This window comes from Carassius carassius, chromosome 5 (assembly GCF_963082965.1).
Source record: "Carassius carassius chromosome 5, fCarCar2.1, whole genome shotgun sequence".
NCBI classification, from domain to species: Eukaryota; Metazoa; Chordata; class Actinopteri; order Cypriniformes; family Cyprinidae; genus Carassius; species Carassius carassius.
In genome coordinates this window covers 5,393,517-5,409,237 of record NC_081759.1, presented here as the reverse complement: position 1 = coordinate 5,409,237, position 15,721 = coordinate 5,393,517, and the positions used below count along the sequence as shown (strand labels likewise).

The window sequence follows — 15,721 nt, the reverse complement described above, 5'->3', positions numbered from 1 at the left end:
TAATATAATTTTAGAAATACAATTTGTTTATATATATATATATATATATATAGAGAGAGAGAGAGAGAGAGAGAGAGAGAAAGAGAGAGAGAGAGGTTATAAATTCACATTTTTAATTCACATTTCTTAATTTTTCAAAGGTGAAGCAGGATTTTGTTAGATTCATAAAGGAAACTGCCAGATCCATCACTTTTAGGAACTTATTTTGTAAGACGGACTAAGATGAATTTGAATTATTTAATAAAGTACAATGAGAAAAATAATCTATTGTAGAACTGTACGTACAAAGTCTTTTGTTTTTCTTTTTTGAATTTTCAAAATTTTTTTAATTATATTTATTTATTATATTATATGGTTGCATATAAGTTGAATCTACATCTGCCGCGTAACAGCCGGTGAAGCTGTTATGGAAATAAATGTAAATACACCAACAACAGGCCACATACATACTGAAATGAAAACGAATTTAATTCGAAGCTCGATGTCAGCAGTGCCATGACTTGGGAAATGTGCACACGTGTATGTGTGTCTGCTTAAATATCTCTGGTTTCAATTACAGATCACATGATCTTCCTTGCCTGTGTTGCATTTTGCCCACGAAACCTTGGCTGCTTTCTTCAAGCCCTCCTCTCTCTCTCTTAAAAAAGACAGGAAAATGGAGCGCACATACCCAGCGCATGATTCTTTAACTCCAGGGCCCCATCGCACAAACTTCCAACTGTTCCTGTATGAAAGAGGCTGTTGTGCCAGTAGAGGAGCTCGCCAGTTGAGTCCTCTGGGTCTTTTAGAGTTTGATGAGCATATGACCACCGTTACAACAGCTACTGCGAGGAAAAAAAACCTCCCCATGATCCCCTGCTCAGAGCACAGAGGCAGCCAGGAGTCAGCGGAAACTGTAAAATATCATTTACTGTATAAACGTGAAAATGGATGGGAGAGACCAAAAAATAAATAAAAAATGAGAAAGCAGAGTGTCATTTAGAGACATCCTGGATCATCTTGTAACGAATGAGAGCTGCTTTGTCTAAACAATAAAAATCATTATTGTTTTTTTGGTAACACTTTAGTATAGGGACCAATTCTCATTCCATTCCCATTTCCACTTATTTTCAAATTCCAGAATATATATATATATATACTATTTGATGACTTATTTTGTAAAATGGATTTTAAGCAAAAGTACAATTGAATATTCTTTAATTGATTCAATGTAAAATCTTGTCTTTTGTGTCTTAGTTGAACATTATATCATATTATATTATATTAAACTGAATGTTGAAGGGAGAGCCATTTGATACCTGTACCCTCTAGATTCATGAGCTACAGGTTTGATTATATTTCAAATACAGTAACTGAACAACCACACATCAACATAGAAAGGCAAAAATCAGGACAAAATTAATGAAGATAATGTTACTGATAATTCTCCATATTTTAAGGCTGAACTGTAGTCAAAGCTCATGCCAAAGTCAGAGTAGAAAAAAAAATCTGCTATTTATACTCCCATAAAGTCATATACTGCGGATGGTAATGTTCTGGATTTGTGCAAAAACATGAAAAGTCGTTTTTTGTCATAGATTCCAAGTAACAGAACGGCAAAACCAAAACTTGGGCTAACATGCATAGATATCTCTCAGCGATCTCTCACTGAACTCTGCATCATGCAGTTTATCGTTCATAAAAAAAGCCAAACAATAACATCCACAGAGAAATGTGAAAAAGATATTTTGAGAGCAAAGAGAAAGATATTTAAACATTGCATCCAAATGTACCTGATCCTTGCACATAAAAAAAAAAATGTTATCAAAATTGAAAACCAGTTCATTTGACACACACAAATAACATAAAAAAGCAAGATATAAGTTGTATAAGCACAGCTTACAAATTAGGGTAAAAATAGTGTTACAAAATATCTTAGCATGTAGAAAAATATAAGGTACCATATGTGGGAATAGCAGTTACTGTACAAACAACGGAAAAGCTTTTGGTGAACTTGCTTAAAAATACCGCAGACCCAGATTGAACATTTAACCATAGGTTCTTTGTTAAAAAATAACCATCCAGTTTTTCATGAATTCTTTCTGTTGGTGTCATTCTAAAAAGTTTTTAAAAGTGCTTTAGGGTGTTTTAGATAGTAAGCTTAAAAAAATAAACACACTGCAGTCATGAGCCATTCTTGTTTTCATTTTAGCCACAGAAAACATATTTTTGTTGGTTGCACTGAACTTCCTGCAACTGTATAGTCAAGGCAAACTCCTTTAATAACCTTTAATCGTACTCGTAGGTTGCTTTATACTGGCATCTTTAAAGCATTTCATTGTTTCTATGGCAGGACAAATAATATTTGATGGTAAAAGTCTGTAGGTTGCAACTGCTGTATGTATGTGTACAGTATATATAAATAATATATGGCAATTTGTTTTCATAAAATGCCAGTGAGCACTATACTAATGTCGTAGTTATACTATAGAAACATGTACAGAAAAGCATGTGAGATTTGCAAAGCATAACAGAATTACTTAATCATTTAAGTGCTGATTCAAAACTGATTTAAAACAAGTTCAAAACTGATTGAAACATTGTAATTTATTTTTCCTGTGTATTTCCTATTTCATCAGGAAGTTCTGTAAGGACTGAATTTTATTTGGATGAGAATTAAATTCTCCCCAGTGTACAAGATCTATCACAAAGGAGAAAGATTGTATAACTGTACTTATTTCTGAACCTTTAGAACTATAATATCATATAAACAGCATGAAAAGGCAAGAAAACAAACTAAATTGTCATTATATGGGGTGTTTATCTGGCCTGAAAAAAAGAATGCATTACTGATTGTGTGTACTTTATGGGTAAATTAAAAACTAGTGCTAAGCTTCAACATCAAGAAAAGACATCACTCTGGATTTGCAAAAAATACCACTGTAAGCTTAAAAAGCATGATACAAAGTGAAGTACTGATGAACGTGAATCAAATGACATGTCTTAAAACCCAAGCAGAGAATTTCCTTCATGACATCATTTACAATGTATTGAATATACTGATACAGCCTGAGAGAAAATTAATATTGGAATAATTCTTTCTGTACCTTTAAAGTACCTTTGGTTCATTCTTTACACCTATGAATGCAGTGCTAAATAAAACCTTACAGAAACAAAACCCTGCTGATCACACAAGTAAGATAATATTGGAAAATCTCTCTTTAAACATGGAGTGATGCATATGTAAAACTGAGAGCATACAAGATGAGCTTATTACGTTAAAATCATGTAGCCTCCCTTTTTAATACTGTACACAAACCATGGCGTTGTTTCCAATTCCTGGTCTTCAAAGAGTTAAGTAGAACCACAATCCATCAAAATATTAAATCCCATAAGCAGCTCGTCCATTAAAAAAAAAAAAACCATCCAATTCCTTTATAATGTTTAATGAAAGAAAAACTGCAGATTTATATTCTCAAAAATGGACGCACCAATGTGATCAAAGAACTACTTGACAGTCTGAGGTGGCATGATGGCTGTCTTTGGAGTGGTTTTGCCTTCCGTCTCCAGTGTTCCTTCCTTTCCTTTCTTCCTCGGTGGTTTTTTGATGGGCGTTTTCTTTGGTGTGGCGTCTCCTTCAACTCTGGTCCCATTAACCCCAAGCTTTTCTGGGCTTTTAGGTTCAGGTGTAGAGTCTGAAATTGGAGACACCATCTTCTGGAGGTTGTTGGAGCAGAGAAGAAGGGGCTTATTGGTCCCAGTTGCAGAGCGTTTGGTCTTTTGAGGTGGGGTGGGTTTCTCTCGGTTGGCGTGAGGTGTTGACACACCGTTGGGCTTGATGCCCACCGTGAGACTCTCATTCCGGTTAAGACTTTGGGTCTTTTCCTTCAGCTGAGCCGCGAGTAGCGTGGCGGCCTCAGAGTTCATGTGTTGATGCATGATCTTTGGGCTCTTGGGTGGATCTTTGTTGGTCTCATTTGTTTTCTTGTCTGAGTGGAAGTTTCCGATCTTCTTCAGGGCATTCTGGAATGTTCCATTGAGGTGCTCAATGGTATCTGAGGCTTTGTGAGATTTGCTTTTGCTTGGTGATTCGGGTCCATCTGCTTTCATACCGTCTTGATACTTTTCACGGTTCTTGCTGGACTTATCCTTTGACCGCTGCTTCTCATCAACCTTTCCAGAACTTTCTGAGTTGTTCTTCTTCTTTTCTTTTTGTGGTGACGGAGACTGGCTTTGCTCTGTTTGGTTGGTTCCAGATGTTCCGTGGATCCAAGACACCTTTGGTTTGGTAGAAGGGTCTGGAGGACGAGGCTTTGTCTTCTCTTTTGTCTTCTCCGGTGAGGCGTTGTCCTCCTCCTCTTTGAAATTTTTGGAAAGGCGGGCGACATGGGCGTAAACGGCTCCTATGGTTGACTCAGAACCACTGGTGGAACCCTCGCTGTCTGAAGACTTGAGGAGAGGCTGCTCACTCCCATCACTAACGTACTGCTTTGTAGTTTCTCTTGTGTCTTTGAGGGATGTGTATTCTCCTGCGTCCTCATCGCTGGGGGTCAATGGTGTTTCTTGAGCAGCGCTAGAATTTCGCTTGTCACAGCTCTCATTCTTAGTCTCTGAAAAAGTGAGTAAACGGAAAGGGTGAGTAAAAGACTTGGTTAAGTCTTAGTTCTACCTATTAAACATCTCAAAAACAACTTATTCAAAAACATTGATTCATTTAGAAACAAATCAGTTACTCTACCAAACCAATTAATTTAATTTGTTTATACCACTATTCTGTGTTCTGTAGACTTTTTTTTTTTTTTTTGGCATAGCAAAAAATACACAAAATACATGGAGATATTGTTTCTAAAATGCAAATGACAAATAAACAGCTCATTCATGCAAGTTCTTATTCTGTTTCACTGTTGGAGTCAGCTGCCTCCTCCCTGATCAGCACCGGCACCCCGTCCTAAATCGCCGCCCTTCACCAGGCTCCCAACAGGAGTGGGTGTGTGAGGAGGGGCGCTGGATAAGTCAGGGCTGGCGGCGTGTGATGGGGCACACCTGATGTGAATGGAGCCTCATCACCGCCGCTGTTTAAAAGCCCAAAGCGCCTTTCCTCGAGAGACCCGTCTCTTCCCTGTGCATGCACACTGGTGTCCTTGTGGGTCCAGGAAGGGTGCGTTGAGGGACTCCTGCGCCACCAGAGACGTGAGCTGCTGGACCCGTGGTCCAGACGAGAACTGCACCCGTTTACACGGCCGACCGGCCAGGATGCCGGGCCGTTCATCCCCTGCAAGCGCCGCGGCCAACGAGAAGGATGCGGCCGCTACAAGAAGCGCCCCTTACCTGGACCCTTCCTCCATGAACACTGCCCGACCCACACGAACCCTGCAGCACGACGAGGACACAATATCCCCTGTTTATTTTGAACACTGTCCCCCTTTGGCCACTTTTATTCCCTCTTTTACTTCATTTTCTGTTAATAAAAGCCTCTCTGAGGCCTGACGCCACGCCCACTGTGTCTGTCATTTGCTCCTCCCATTACACACTTATAAAAAAAATGTTTTACTATGTAATTATGCCCTTTTTTGGTAATTTTTGTCTTTATATTTTGTCACTTTTGGTACAGTATTAGTTTAGTATTATTTACATATATATTTTGAATTAGCTTTTATTTTTATATTTTTCGTTTTCAGTTTAATTTTAATAAATGTATCTGCTTTTATCATATTATTAATTTGTTATATATCTATTTATCTTAAATTTATTTTCATGTCATTTTATTTGTAATTTTAGTACTTTAGCACATTTTATATCAATCAGTTACCACATTTCTGGCAATATTTGTACTGGTGTGTGTGTGTGTGTGTGTGTTCTTGTTTATGCTACATTGTGGGGACCAAATGTTTTTTTTTTTGTTGTTGTTTTTTTTTTCCAAGAGGGAAATTATTAGAAATAGCAAATGAAATTTATCAGAAAGTGTAAAAAAACAGGAACGGATAGATGGATGGATTGGATGGACTGGATGGATGGATATTTATAGACACAGAATAAAGTAAGGACTCCTAAAGAATATTGTATGCTTTATGAAACACCAAAACTGCACATTAAGATGAAACCGTTTTCCTTAAAATGCTTTTATCAGTTCTCCAGCAATCTCCCGCACAACAGTTTATGCAGAAAGTCCTGAGTCACATCCTGAAAGTGCTGCATCTACTGACCTGGCCATTTATAGCATTTACTGTTCGTGTTTTCTCAGTGCATGTGATATACACACCCAGAGGGCAACCGCTTACCACAGAATGGGGTTATTTAATGAAATTGTCTGGAGATTTCTTATCTCCCTCATCTGTTTTCCATGTTGCACAAACAGATGGATTATCTGCACTAGTCCCTGCTCACCTTCATGGGGTACGCAGTAAACGGGCCCATCTTCGCTCGTCTCAAAGGAAGAGAAGGACTCCTGGGATGACCATGATGGACAAGGCTGGTCCACCACGGAGGGCGGCTCGATAATACTGTTAAAGGTGTTCTCAGGATCGTGGTGGGTGACTAAGGGTTTGGACAAGGGGAATACAAACAGAGAGGTCAGGTCAGATCAGTTGAAGAAGGCTCCCTGAGTTCCACAACACACAAAGGCTCTTTGACAACATATGTGATGATGTCATGGTCTACAGTCTGCATTAGAGACCCACAAGGGCAAATAGTGGAGCGTGGATAATCTGTATGAAAGCCAGCATTTTGACAGCACATGAGTGAAACGCTAGACTTCAAAGTACACTTGTGGAATTATCTGAGATCATCTGAAGAGCTAGGAATTTATGGGGGTAAAATAGATTAAGGTTAGGATTAGTACTGCTAATTAGAGCTGGTTTGGTGTTAATGGACCAACATGACCATGTTGTTTAGAAGTAAAAAATCTTATTTCAATTTTTAATATGTAGCCTACTGCCTCCAGATGTTGTACTTAAATTTTTTGACTTCCATTTCCAAAGAACAAAAAAAAAAAAAAAAAACTTCCATTTCCAAAGAACAAAACTGTACATTATTTACAGTGTAATACATTAGGTACATTAATATTTGATCAAATTCAGTACATTAAACACTTATATGAAGATTAATATAAATATTTAAAGTAAACAGTAATAAATTACCTTTACTTTTTAATTTACGTATATATATATATATATATATTAGTGCTGTCAACGTTAACGTGTTAACGCATGCGATTAATTTTTGTCTGGTTTAACGTGTCAAAATATTTAACGCAATTAGCGCAGCATCCGTATTTTCTGCCATCCGTTGGCTAGCTTTACATTATATGATCACGCTCTTATTCATTTAAATGCTTTTAAACATTTCAAGCATGGCAAAAGAGAATGCGCTGTCTGTGAATGCCCTTATGTGACACATACACACGTACACACACAATGCATAGACAGGGCGCCAGAATCCAGTTCTCTTAAGCACTTGAACTGACAATAAACATCCCAAAGTGCCTGTTTTGTCGATTATCCTCATAAGAGCAATCTTAAATGATTTATATAAAGTCTAAAATGAACAAAAAGAGTTGTGAGAGAATGAGGTGAGATCCATAGACAGTATATAAACGGTGAGATCCGCGTGTCTGTCTGCTCTTAAAGGCACAGCAGCCAATAAAGCTTCCTGTCAGTAAAGTTAAAGAACAAAGGGAACAGAGAAAATGACTCGCTGCTCTTGACTAAATAACATTTGTAGCTTTAATAAGGATTAACTATTTAATCTATAGTTTATGCAGTGCAGACTGCATATAACTTTGATAACTTTATTAAATTTCTGTATATTTCCTAATTGTTAAGACAGGAAGGGCAGGAGTAAACATGACATTTATTATGGGTTTATGTTAGCATTGTTTTAAGTTTACTTAAATTAAAAACTGTTATATTTTTGAAGCCCAATAATAAATGTAAAAAAAAAAAAAAAAAAATCAGTAGCTATATTAATATCAGTAATACTGGCCTTCATTCATAAAAAGATGTCATTTAAACAAGTATTTAAATTTAACTGTGAAATTATTACATTAAAAAATATATTAAAAACGTACAAAAACATTTATTTTTTTATTGCGATTAATCACATAAAAAATGTGTGATTAATCTAGTTAAAGTTTTTAATCGATTGACAGCACTAATATATATATATATATATATATATATATATATATATATATATATAAATTACATTATATAAAGTGTTGGGAAGGTTACTTTGGAAATGTTACAAGATTACAAGTTACCCCATTTAAAATGTAAGTAGTGTTACTATTTCCTTTCCTTGGTGAAATACAGATTTAAAATCATAAGATATAGTTTGATAGCTATGATACTTTTTTTTTTTTTTAAATAAAATATTTGCGTAGTTATAATAGGAAGCACTCGGATCTAACAATGCCTTGGGAAAAAAACCAAACAGTTAATTTAAAAAATAAAGCAACCAAAATAGAAAATAAAACAGTTATCAAATTCCCATGTGTCTTATTCTGTTTCCTAAACTCCTGGAACAGTCATTACAATTTTGGAAAGAAATCAATCAAATCTATATGCTTGTAAAAATACTCAGATGTAACACCCCTTTGTAATCTTTTTGTTTCTTTTAACAATGGCTCATCAGGAACTAAAAATGCTGTCTACTCAAAAAGTACTAACTTTTTGCCCGGTTCTCCTGCATGTGACTTTGGTCCTAATGAAGGTCAGAGTGCTTTTTAAGAGGCCGCTTCCTTCCGCCCACTTATATGTGATGATGCATTCATGCTGACTTAGAAAAGATGGTCAACTCAGGATTCCTGTGGTCTGCTGTTCACATCTCCTTTCAGGATGAACTAGAGTAGATGCTAACCACAATTTCTTGGCCTGGTTACGCCTCTCTCATGCTGCTCTTTTGGCTATTTGGCAATGCGAAGCATTCCAGGCAAGATCAGAAGATGTCTTTCAAGTCAGCATACATTTAAAATGGGCTTGTTTTGAATTTCTAGATTTTCTACTTTTAAACTTAATCCATCTCTGAAACTACTCTCCTTTTTAAGTGACATCATTAAGACCTTGTTGTTCAGCCATTCCCCCTCCATCCATCTGTCTCCATTATGGCTCATAACACACATTTTTCAACAATCCAATTAAATCCTGATGGATCAGACATGCTAGTCCATATTCACGCTTATTAAAAGTCTAGTTTAATTCTGAAATGCATCCGTTGCATAAGTAGTAATTGATTTTTAAATGTTGTTTCATCATAGGTTTTCAATTACTAGTAGCTTTTACATTTAAAACTACCAGCAACAAGATTTAAAGATATTCAGCTCTTGACAAACTATGGGCTGTTTAGTTTAGTTTGCTCATGAAGTGAATAATAACTCAAAGGCCGAAACAAAGTGAACTTTCATGTTGAGTTTTTGCATATGTGTTTTAGATCTAGAAAAACTCTATCTTTTGCAATCAGCTCGCAAATGGCTTCTTCCAACGTTCTCCCAGGGTGGAAAAAAGCTTTAAAAGTAAATTTGCAAAAATAAACATTTCAGCAGCACATAGCAGTGAAAACCGCAGAGAAATAAAACCGCATTTTTGGAGTTTTGCCTTCAGTGAAACAATTTACATTCCATACTTTATACTTTTTTTCCCAAACAGCTGTAGATGATGGAAGAACTTTCCTGAAATGTCAAAGGAATATCTCCTCTCTGTGTACTGCTGTTCATGTCACCACTATTCAGATCATGCAGATTCATGATGCCCCCGTGGGACTGTGAAATGGCATGATATGAATACATGCAAACAGACTCAGTGCTGTTGCTGAGCGATTTACTGACATCGGAGACCTGGCTGGTCTGGCTGCCCACCCTGTGCTCTGCAGGCATTGAACAAAAGAACATTACTGGGACGTCCCAGCTGCACAAGTCCCCACAGCTGCAGAAACTACTCTGGTGTAGGGCAGCCTGTCTCTCTGACGCCTCTCCAGAAACATGTTTATAGACTTGGACTAAGAGAAATGTACATCAAAAGCTGAGCACAGGAACATTGTCCATGGCTCATTCTTTACAGGGTTTTATTTGTCTAAAATATGTGAGAACATGAACATAAATTAAGCTAGTAGAAGTAAAAGTAATAGAAGTAAAACGTAATTTCAGTTAATTTAGTATTAGTTTACGCTTTATTTATAAAATCTAAAATAAATGTGTGTGTATATATATATATATATATATATATATATATATATATATATATATATATATATATATATATATATTTTTTTTTTTTTTTTTTTTTTACAAGTATAATATATATTAGATTATATTAGAAAATATTGTATATAAAATGTGGGTGGTGTTAGCGCAGTGGATAAGACACATGCCTTTGGTGTGAGAGACCCGGGTTTGAATCCACTGTGAGGCACCAATGTGTCCCTGAGCAAGACACTTAACCCCTAGTTGCTCCAGAGGCGTGCGACCTCTGACATATATAGCAATTGTAAGTCGCTTTGGATAAAAAGCGTCAGCTAAATGAATAAATGTAAAATGTTTATAAAACACACATGAACATATACAGTAATATATATGATATTTATTATAATTATACGTTTTTTTAATATAATTTAAATATCTGACAATATGGTAGCGGGAATTTGAGGGAAATTTGTGGTTTATTGTGATGGGCCTAAAACATGCTATGTTTATTTAGAGATTTTTTTTTTTATTATATTCTGTGTGTGTTCTTGAACGTGCTCTTGACAGGTCTTGTGATAATCATCCAAATATGGCTGTTTTATTCAAAACAGATTGACTGTAGAAATGTTTCTCCTAAACTATTCATCTGAATTATGGGAAGACCGAATGTAGGTCACAAGGAGATGAAGGGGTAAACATTTTCCTTCTTTTTTTTTTTCTAAATCTAACATTACCAGCTGTAGTAAAAGGGCTCTAAAAGCACACTGTGGTAAATTTGGTCACTTCCTGTCTGAACCCCCATCCACCCCCCCCCCCCCCCCCCCCCCAGCGCCCTGCTCGCTCTCCTTTGAGGGTAGAGTTATAAAAAAAAAAAAACTGGGGAAAGAAAAGAAAGGGAAAAAAAGCAGACCTCACTGCTGCAGTTGGCCAATGAGGATAGCAGAAACGCTGGCTTGCAACAGGAAAAGGAGGAAGAAGAAAAAGAGGGAAACAGAGAGCGATATTATCATCCAGCTCCTCCCATTAAGTGAAGAGTTGGAGGGGGTTGGGAAGAGATTGGGGTAAACGTTACATCTGCGTTTGCTTGCTGTTCTTCCTCCCATATGTTATCGCGAACCCCAGTTGTTGACCAATCAAGAGTGAGCGTGAAAAGAAACGTTTTGCTTTGATTTTTGCAGTCCATGAAGTCATTTAACACTTTTTGATTTGTCAGATGAAAGACATTCTCACTAAGTTTTCTCATAAAGTCTGAGGATGAAAGGGCCAGTTTGTGTTCGAGAGCATATATCTTCAGCTAAAGTGCCATCTTCTTATTGCATTTTACTACTTGCTTACTCTTTGTTGTCTGTCCAGGTTTTTTTTAAACAATCTGCAGGCCACACGCACCCCTTACCAACAGTGACGTTATTGTTTTACAGAGCATTTTTCTTTACTCTGTTCTGATGGCAGTGACTCTTAACTTATGTAATGTGGTAAATTAGCATGAAAGCACATGTCTCTTGGAGATCAGCATGGCTCTGGGCTTTCTCTCGGTCATTAAATAACTAAATAAAGCTCACCCGTGACCGCCTGTTACCCATACACTAGGATATTGTGCAGGGTTCGAAATGAGGGGGGTCTGGGGGGGTCCCGGACCCTCCATAAGTCATAAGGGACCCCCCATAAGAATTCATTTTTGGATTTTGGGGGGTCCTCAACAAATATATTTATATAATTAAAAATTATTGTGAAAATTATAGGTTTTTAGTGACGTTTTGTATTTATAACAGTAATTAATTTTTTTTCCTAGCGCGAGGCAGCAATCAGGGCAGCTATTAGCCGTGTGAGTTCAGCATCACAGATTGTTGTTGTGATGCTCCTGCAGACACGTACTAGATGAACACGGCAAAACGAGACATCACAAAGAGTGAAATCCTGAATGAAAATCCTGTAAGTGCTTCGATTGTGTTTATATCTCCATAATTGCTTATAGTAAAATATTAGGACTTCGATTTCCTATATCAAAAGTTGCATTAACTAGATACCCAGTGTAATGATTAAAAGAGTACGTTTGTCAACGTTTCTTGCTAGCTGTAACGTATGTGTATGAAGCCTAATGATCTGCCAGCTAACAGCAGAACGAGCAGCTAGACTAGATATTCAAAGCTAGCTTAACAACCTAACATTACTTGTCCAGTCAGTGATTACGAAAGATAACCAGACCTTAATTCAAGTCTGTGAATTGATTAAAGTGAATGTGATTTGAGCATGAATGTACATGAGAGCTTGGTAAAGAAGCTAATATTATTTTTCTTAATGTGGAATCCTGCACATGGAGAGAAAAAGAGGAAACAGATAGATCACCGACTTTTTTCAAGGGTAAATTGTGCTTATGTGATAACATGGCTGTTGTTGGGGGAAATTGTAGATATCAGGGATGCAAAAGTGTTTCTTTTACTCTCTATGATATCTGCAACTGCATCAAATTCTCATCAAATTCTGCTTAAAAAAACTCCCTGTCAATACAGAACGAAATATGCTGTAGCCTATTTTGCCGTCAATACTGCCGACGTTGTCTTTGCTGTATCAGTAGGTTATATATTTAAAACATGCAAATGTAGACTGGTCTGTCTGTCGGCGCACAGAGCCACGCAGTCGCAGACAGCATGTGAAGTTCGTGAATACCGAATTCCCTTGTCTTTCTTATCAATTTGTGTTTGAACAAAAAAAATAATTAACGATGTGCTCGAAAAAATAAGTCAAAGTGTCCGTTTCAATGAGTTTCCCCGTAAATGCAGTCAGAGAAAGAAAACAGATGCGTGTCATTACCATAGATACATGCATTCGTCTTAAAGGGACAGCAACCCAATATACCTGCAGCTGTTTGTGTCACCAATTTTAATCAAAAAACAAAAGAGAAAGAGAAAAAACATTTTTGTAGCTAAAGGTAAACTGTATTAATAGTATGAACCATATTTAATGTATAAAGTGAAGGCAGTGTTATTTTACATTTGATTATTCAATGTCTGTAACTTAATACAGTTAATTTACTTGATAAACCAAAAGCACTGCTTTATTTTACATGTATTTTTTGTTCTATTGCATTTATATATGCTTGTACTTTGTTTATTATTTTCTATGCAGAGGCACTAGGCCTACCCTATAAAATTACCCCAATCATCCTAGAACTTTACAAAAAGGGCTACTCAAATCATCAGGTGATATTGTTTTCAGGAAGAAGAGGAAGGAGTAGTAAAGAAAGAAGAAGTGATAGTTTTTCAGAATTTCATTTTACTCTATGTGCCTATAGGGGTGGGATGGCAGGGGTTGGTGGCAATGCAAGTATCTAGATATTTGCAGCAAGGCAAGGGAAAACATCCCAAGACCATTATCCCACCTTCAACACTGGTCCATATAATTTTGCCTACAATATATTGTGTAGCAAGGTAGTCTTCAGAACCTTTAATAATTCAATTTTAGGGGACCCCCCATGAGTCCTAAGTCATTTGGAACCCTGGTATTGTGTGTTTTAATTAAAACTGCCATCCTTGTTCTTCGTAAAAGCACCATTCAGCTCTCGTTCACTTTATTGTGACTGTTAATTTTTGTTTGGGGATGATCCAAGTGGCTTTTTTGGAGACTTAGTTCACATTATGAGAGGCTTTTATTTGATTTCATTTTTAAAATCTGGTGTTTTAGTGTTTTATAGTAGATTTATGAAGTCAGTATTTCTCAAGATCTTAGCAGATTAACCACACGTGTAGAGAAGTATGAACATTTTACACATTTACACGTTACTGTCAAAATATCTTTCATTTTCAACTGCTTATCTATTCTTTTATCATTTAAAACCTACCAATAATCTTTTTGTCAAATGTTTTGCTTTAAAACTGTGCTTGTTTCGTCTTAGAGTTTTATATGCAATGATATTTCAGACATATTCAATTGCAAGCTTAATGGAAGTAGTACACTGAAAATAAAATTGTCATCATTTACCCACTCCGCAGCCAAATAATATTTTATCCTTATATTCAGACTGCTTTTTTTCCATAAAACAAAAGCACAAAGTGACCAGAGGATGTAAATCTCAACTGTAGCTCTCAAATCTCATTCTTGTGTGTCTTTTATTTTTCAAAAATGACACCTTATTTGATATCATTCATTTTTATATCAACCAAGTTTATCTGGTTGATCAACTTCGTATATGCGTATATAAGTGTATATGATATTTGAGTACTTGAAAAAAATGGTTTGTTCCCCACAAATGTAATGTGTGACTTCAGAAAGCTTGAAATGGAAATACATGTGCTCGGGGGAAAATGTTATAATCCTTTTTATTTTTTCTGTTTTGGGAACTTGACAGCCCCAGTATGAAAAAGAGCAGCTTCTGCATTTTGTTAAAATTGTGAGTTGTTTTCCAAAGGTTTGGAACAAGTTGACGGTGAGCAAATGATGACTGAATTTTTATTTTTGTGTGAACTTTCCCTTAAAAGTGAATCATTCAGTTGTGGAAATCATGTGAGTTGGTGGTGTAGTTTTTGACCTCTTTTATTTGTGCATGCTAAAGCAAAACAGCTGTGAAACACCACAGCAAAACTAACCCACTTTTTTCTTTATTTAAAAAGCCCAACTAACTTTCTTTACTGTGCTGGTGGTGTTAACTCAAGTATGCCATGCCTTTTGCAATTTGCTCTCTGAGATGAAGTCCAAAATGAATATCACAAACAAAACTGCCTTGAAAATGTATAATATGCCTTCATGGCCACTTTAATATTCTTTCTAAAACCTCTCCTGGCAGCCGCAGCTAATACAGTTCCCCAACCACAAGAACTCCACACACGGGTTCCATCCTGGCAAAAACAGAGAAGTCTTTGATTGGGGAACAGTTAGCTCCCAGCCGTCTGTTTTAACAAGAAATAGGGAAATGAGGAATGAAATGCGGGGAATAAGAAAACAAATGTCTGTTTGGGTACAGATTAATAAGGACTCAAAGCTTCACAAGGAGCCAAGGGAAATATAACGTGCACCCAAAGCATTCCATTCAGATTAAACCCTAAAGACTTTGTTTGGGTCAATGCGGAGTGCTTAGGGGTTTGCTATATTTATAGTTTATGACAATATTGTAAATGTTATTTTAATGATGTACATGTCCTCAAAAGCAAAAACACATCTTGAGAGTCCAAAAGCATTTTCTGTGTGATGAAGCATATGTGCAGGTCGCACATGGTTATTTACTTCATTTTGCACTAATCAGTTGTTCCACAAGGCAGACATTGGACTAAGATTAAGTTTTCTTCAGATCTTGTCGACCATCTACACACATGTATGCTACGCATTTGGCTACATATGGTAGCATATGCATAAAAAAGTATACAGTACTTTGGGCATTATAATGCAGTTAAAATGCTTCATTTTAAACAAATTGTTTGAATGAATGAATCACTCTTTAAGGCAGGGGCTTAATGCAGCCAAGACAAGAAAAAAAACACACATTATTATTATTTTTTTTAAAGGTGCCAACAGAACTATCATTCTGTCATCAGACAACCAAAGCTATTCAACAGTGGACAAAGTATGCAGATAATTTGG

At 36.4% G+C, this 15,721-nt stretch overlaps 1 protein-coding gene across 2 annotated transcripts in view; it reads right to left on the bottom strand.

Annotated features, from left to right (window-relative positions):
- Positions 1 to 1,311: 1,311 nt before the first annotated feature.
- LOC132140675 (scavenger receptor class F member 2-like) overlaps positions 1,312 to 15,721 on the bottom strand; it is a 38,758-nt gene continuing 24,348 nt past the window's right edge. For both annotated transcript variants that reach the window (XM_059549552.1, XM_059549553.1), the window contains exons 10-11: positions 6,364 to 6,513; positions 1,312 to 4,589 (exon numbers count right to left, since the gene is read on the bottom strand). In XM_059549552.1, the coding sequence (XP_059405535.1) occupies positions 3,487 to 4,589; positions 6,364 to 6,513 (1,253 nt within the window). In that variant the 3' untranslated portion in view covers positions 1,312 to 3,486. The remainder of the gene's footprint in view (positions 4,590 to 6,363; positions 6,514 to 15,721) is intronic.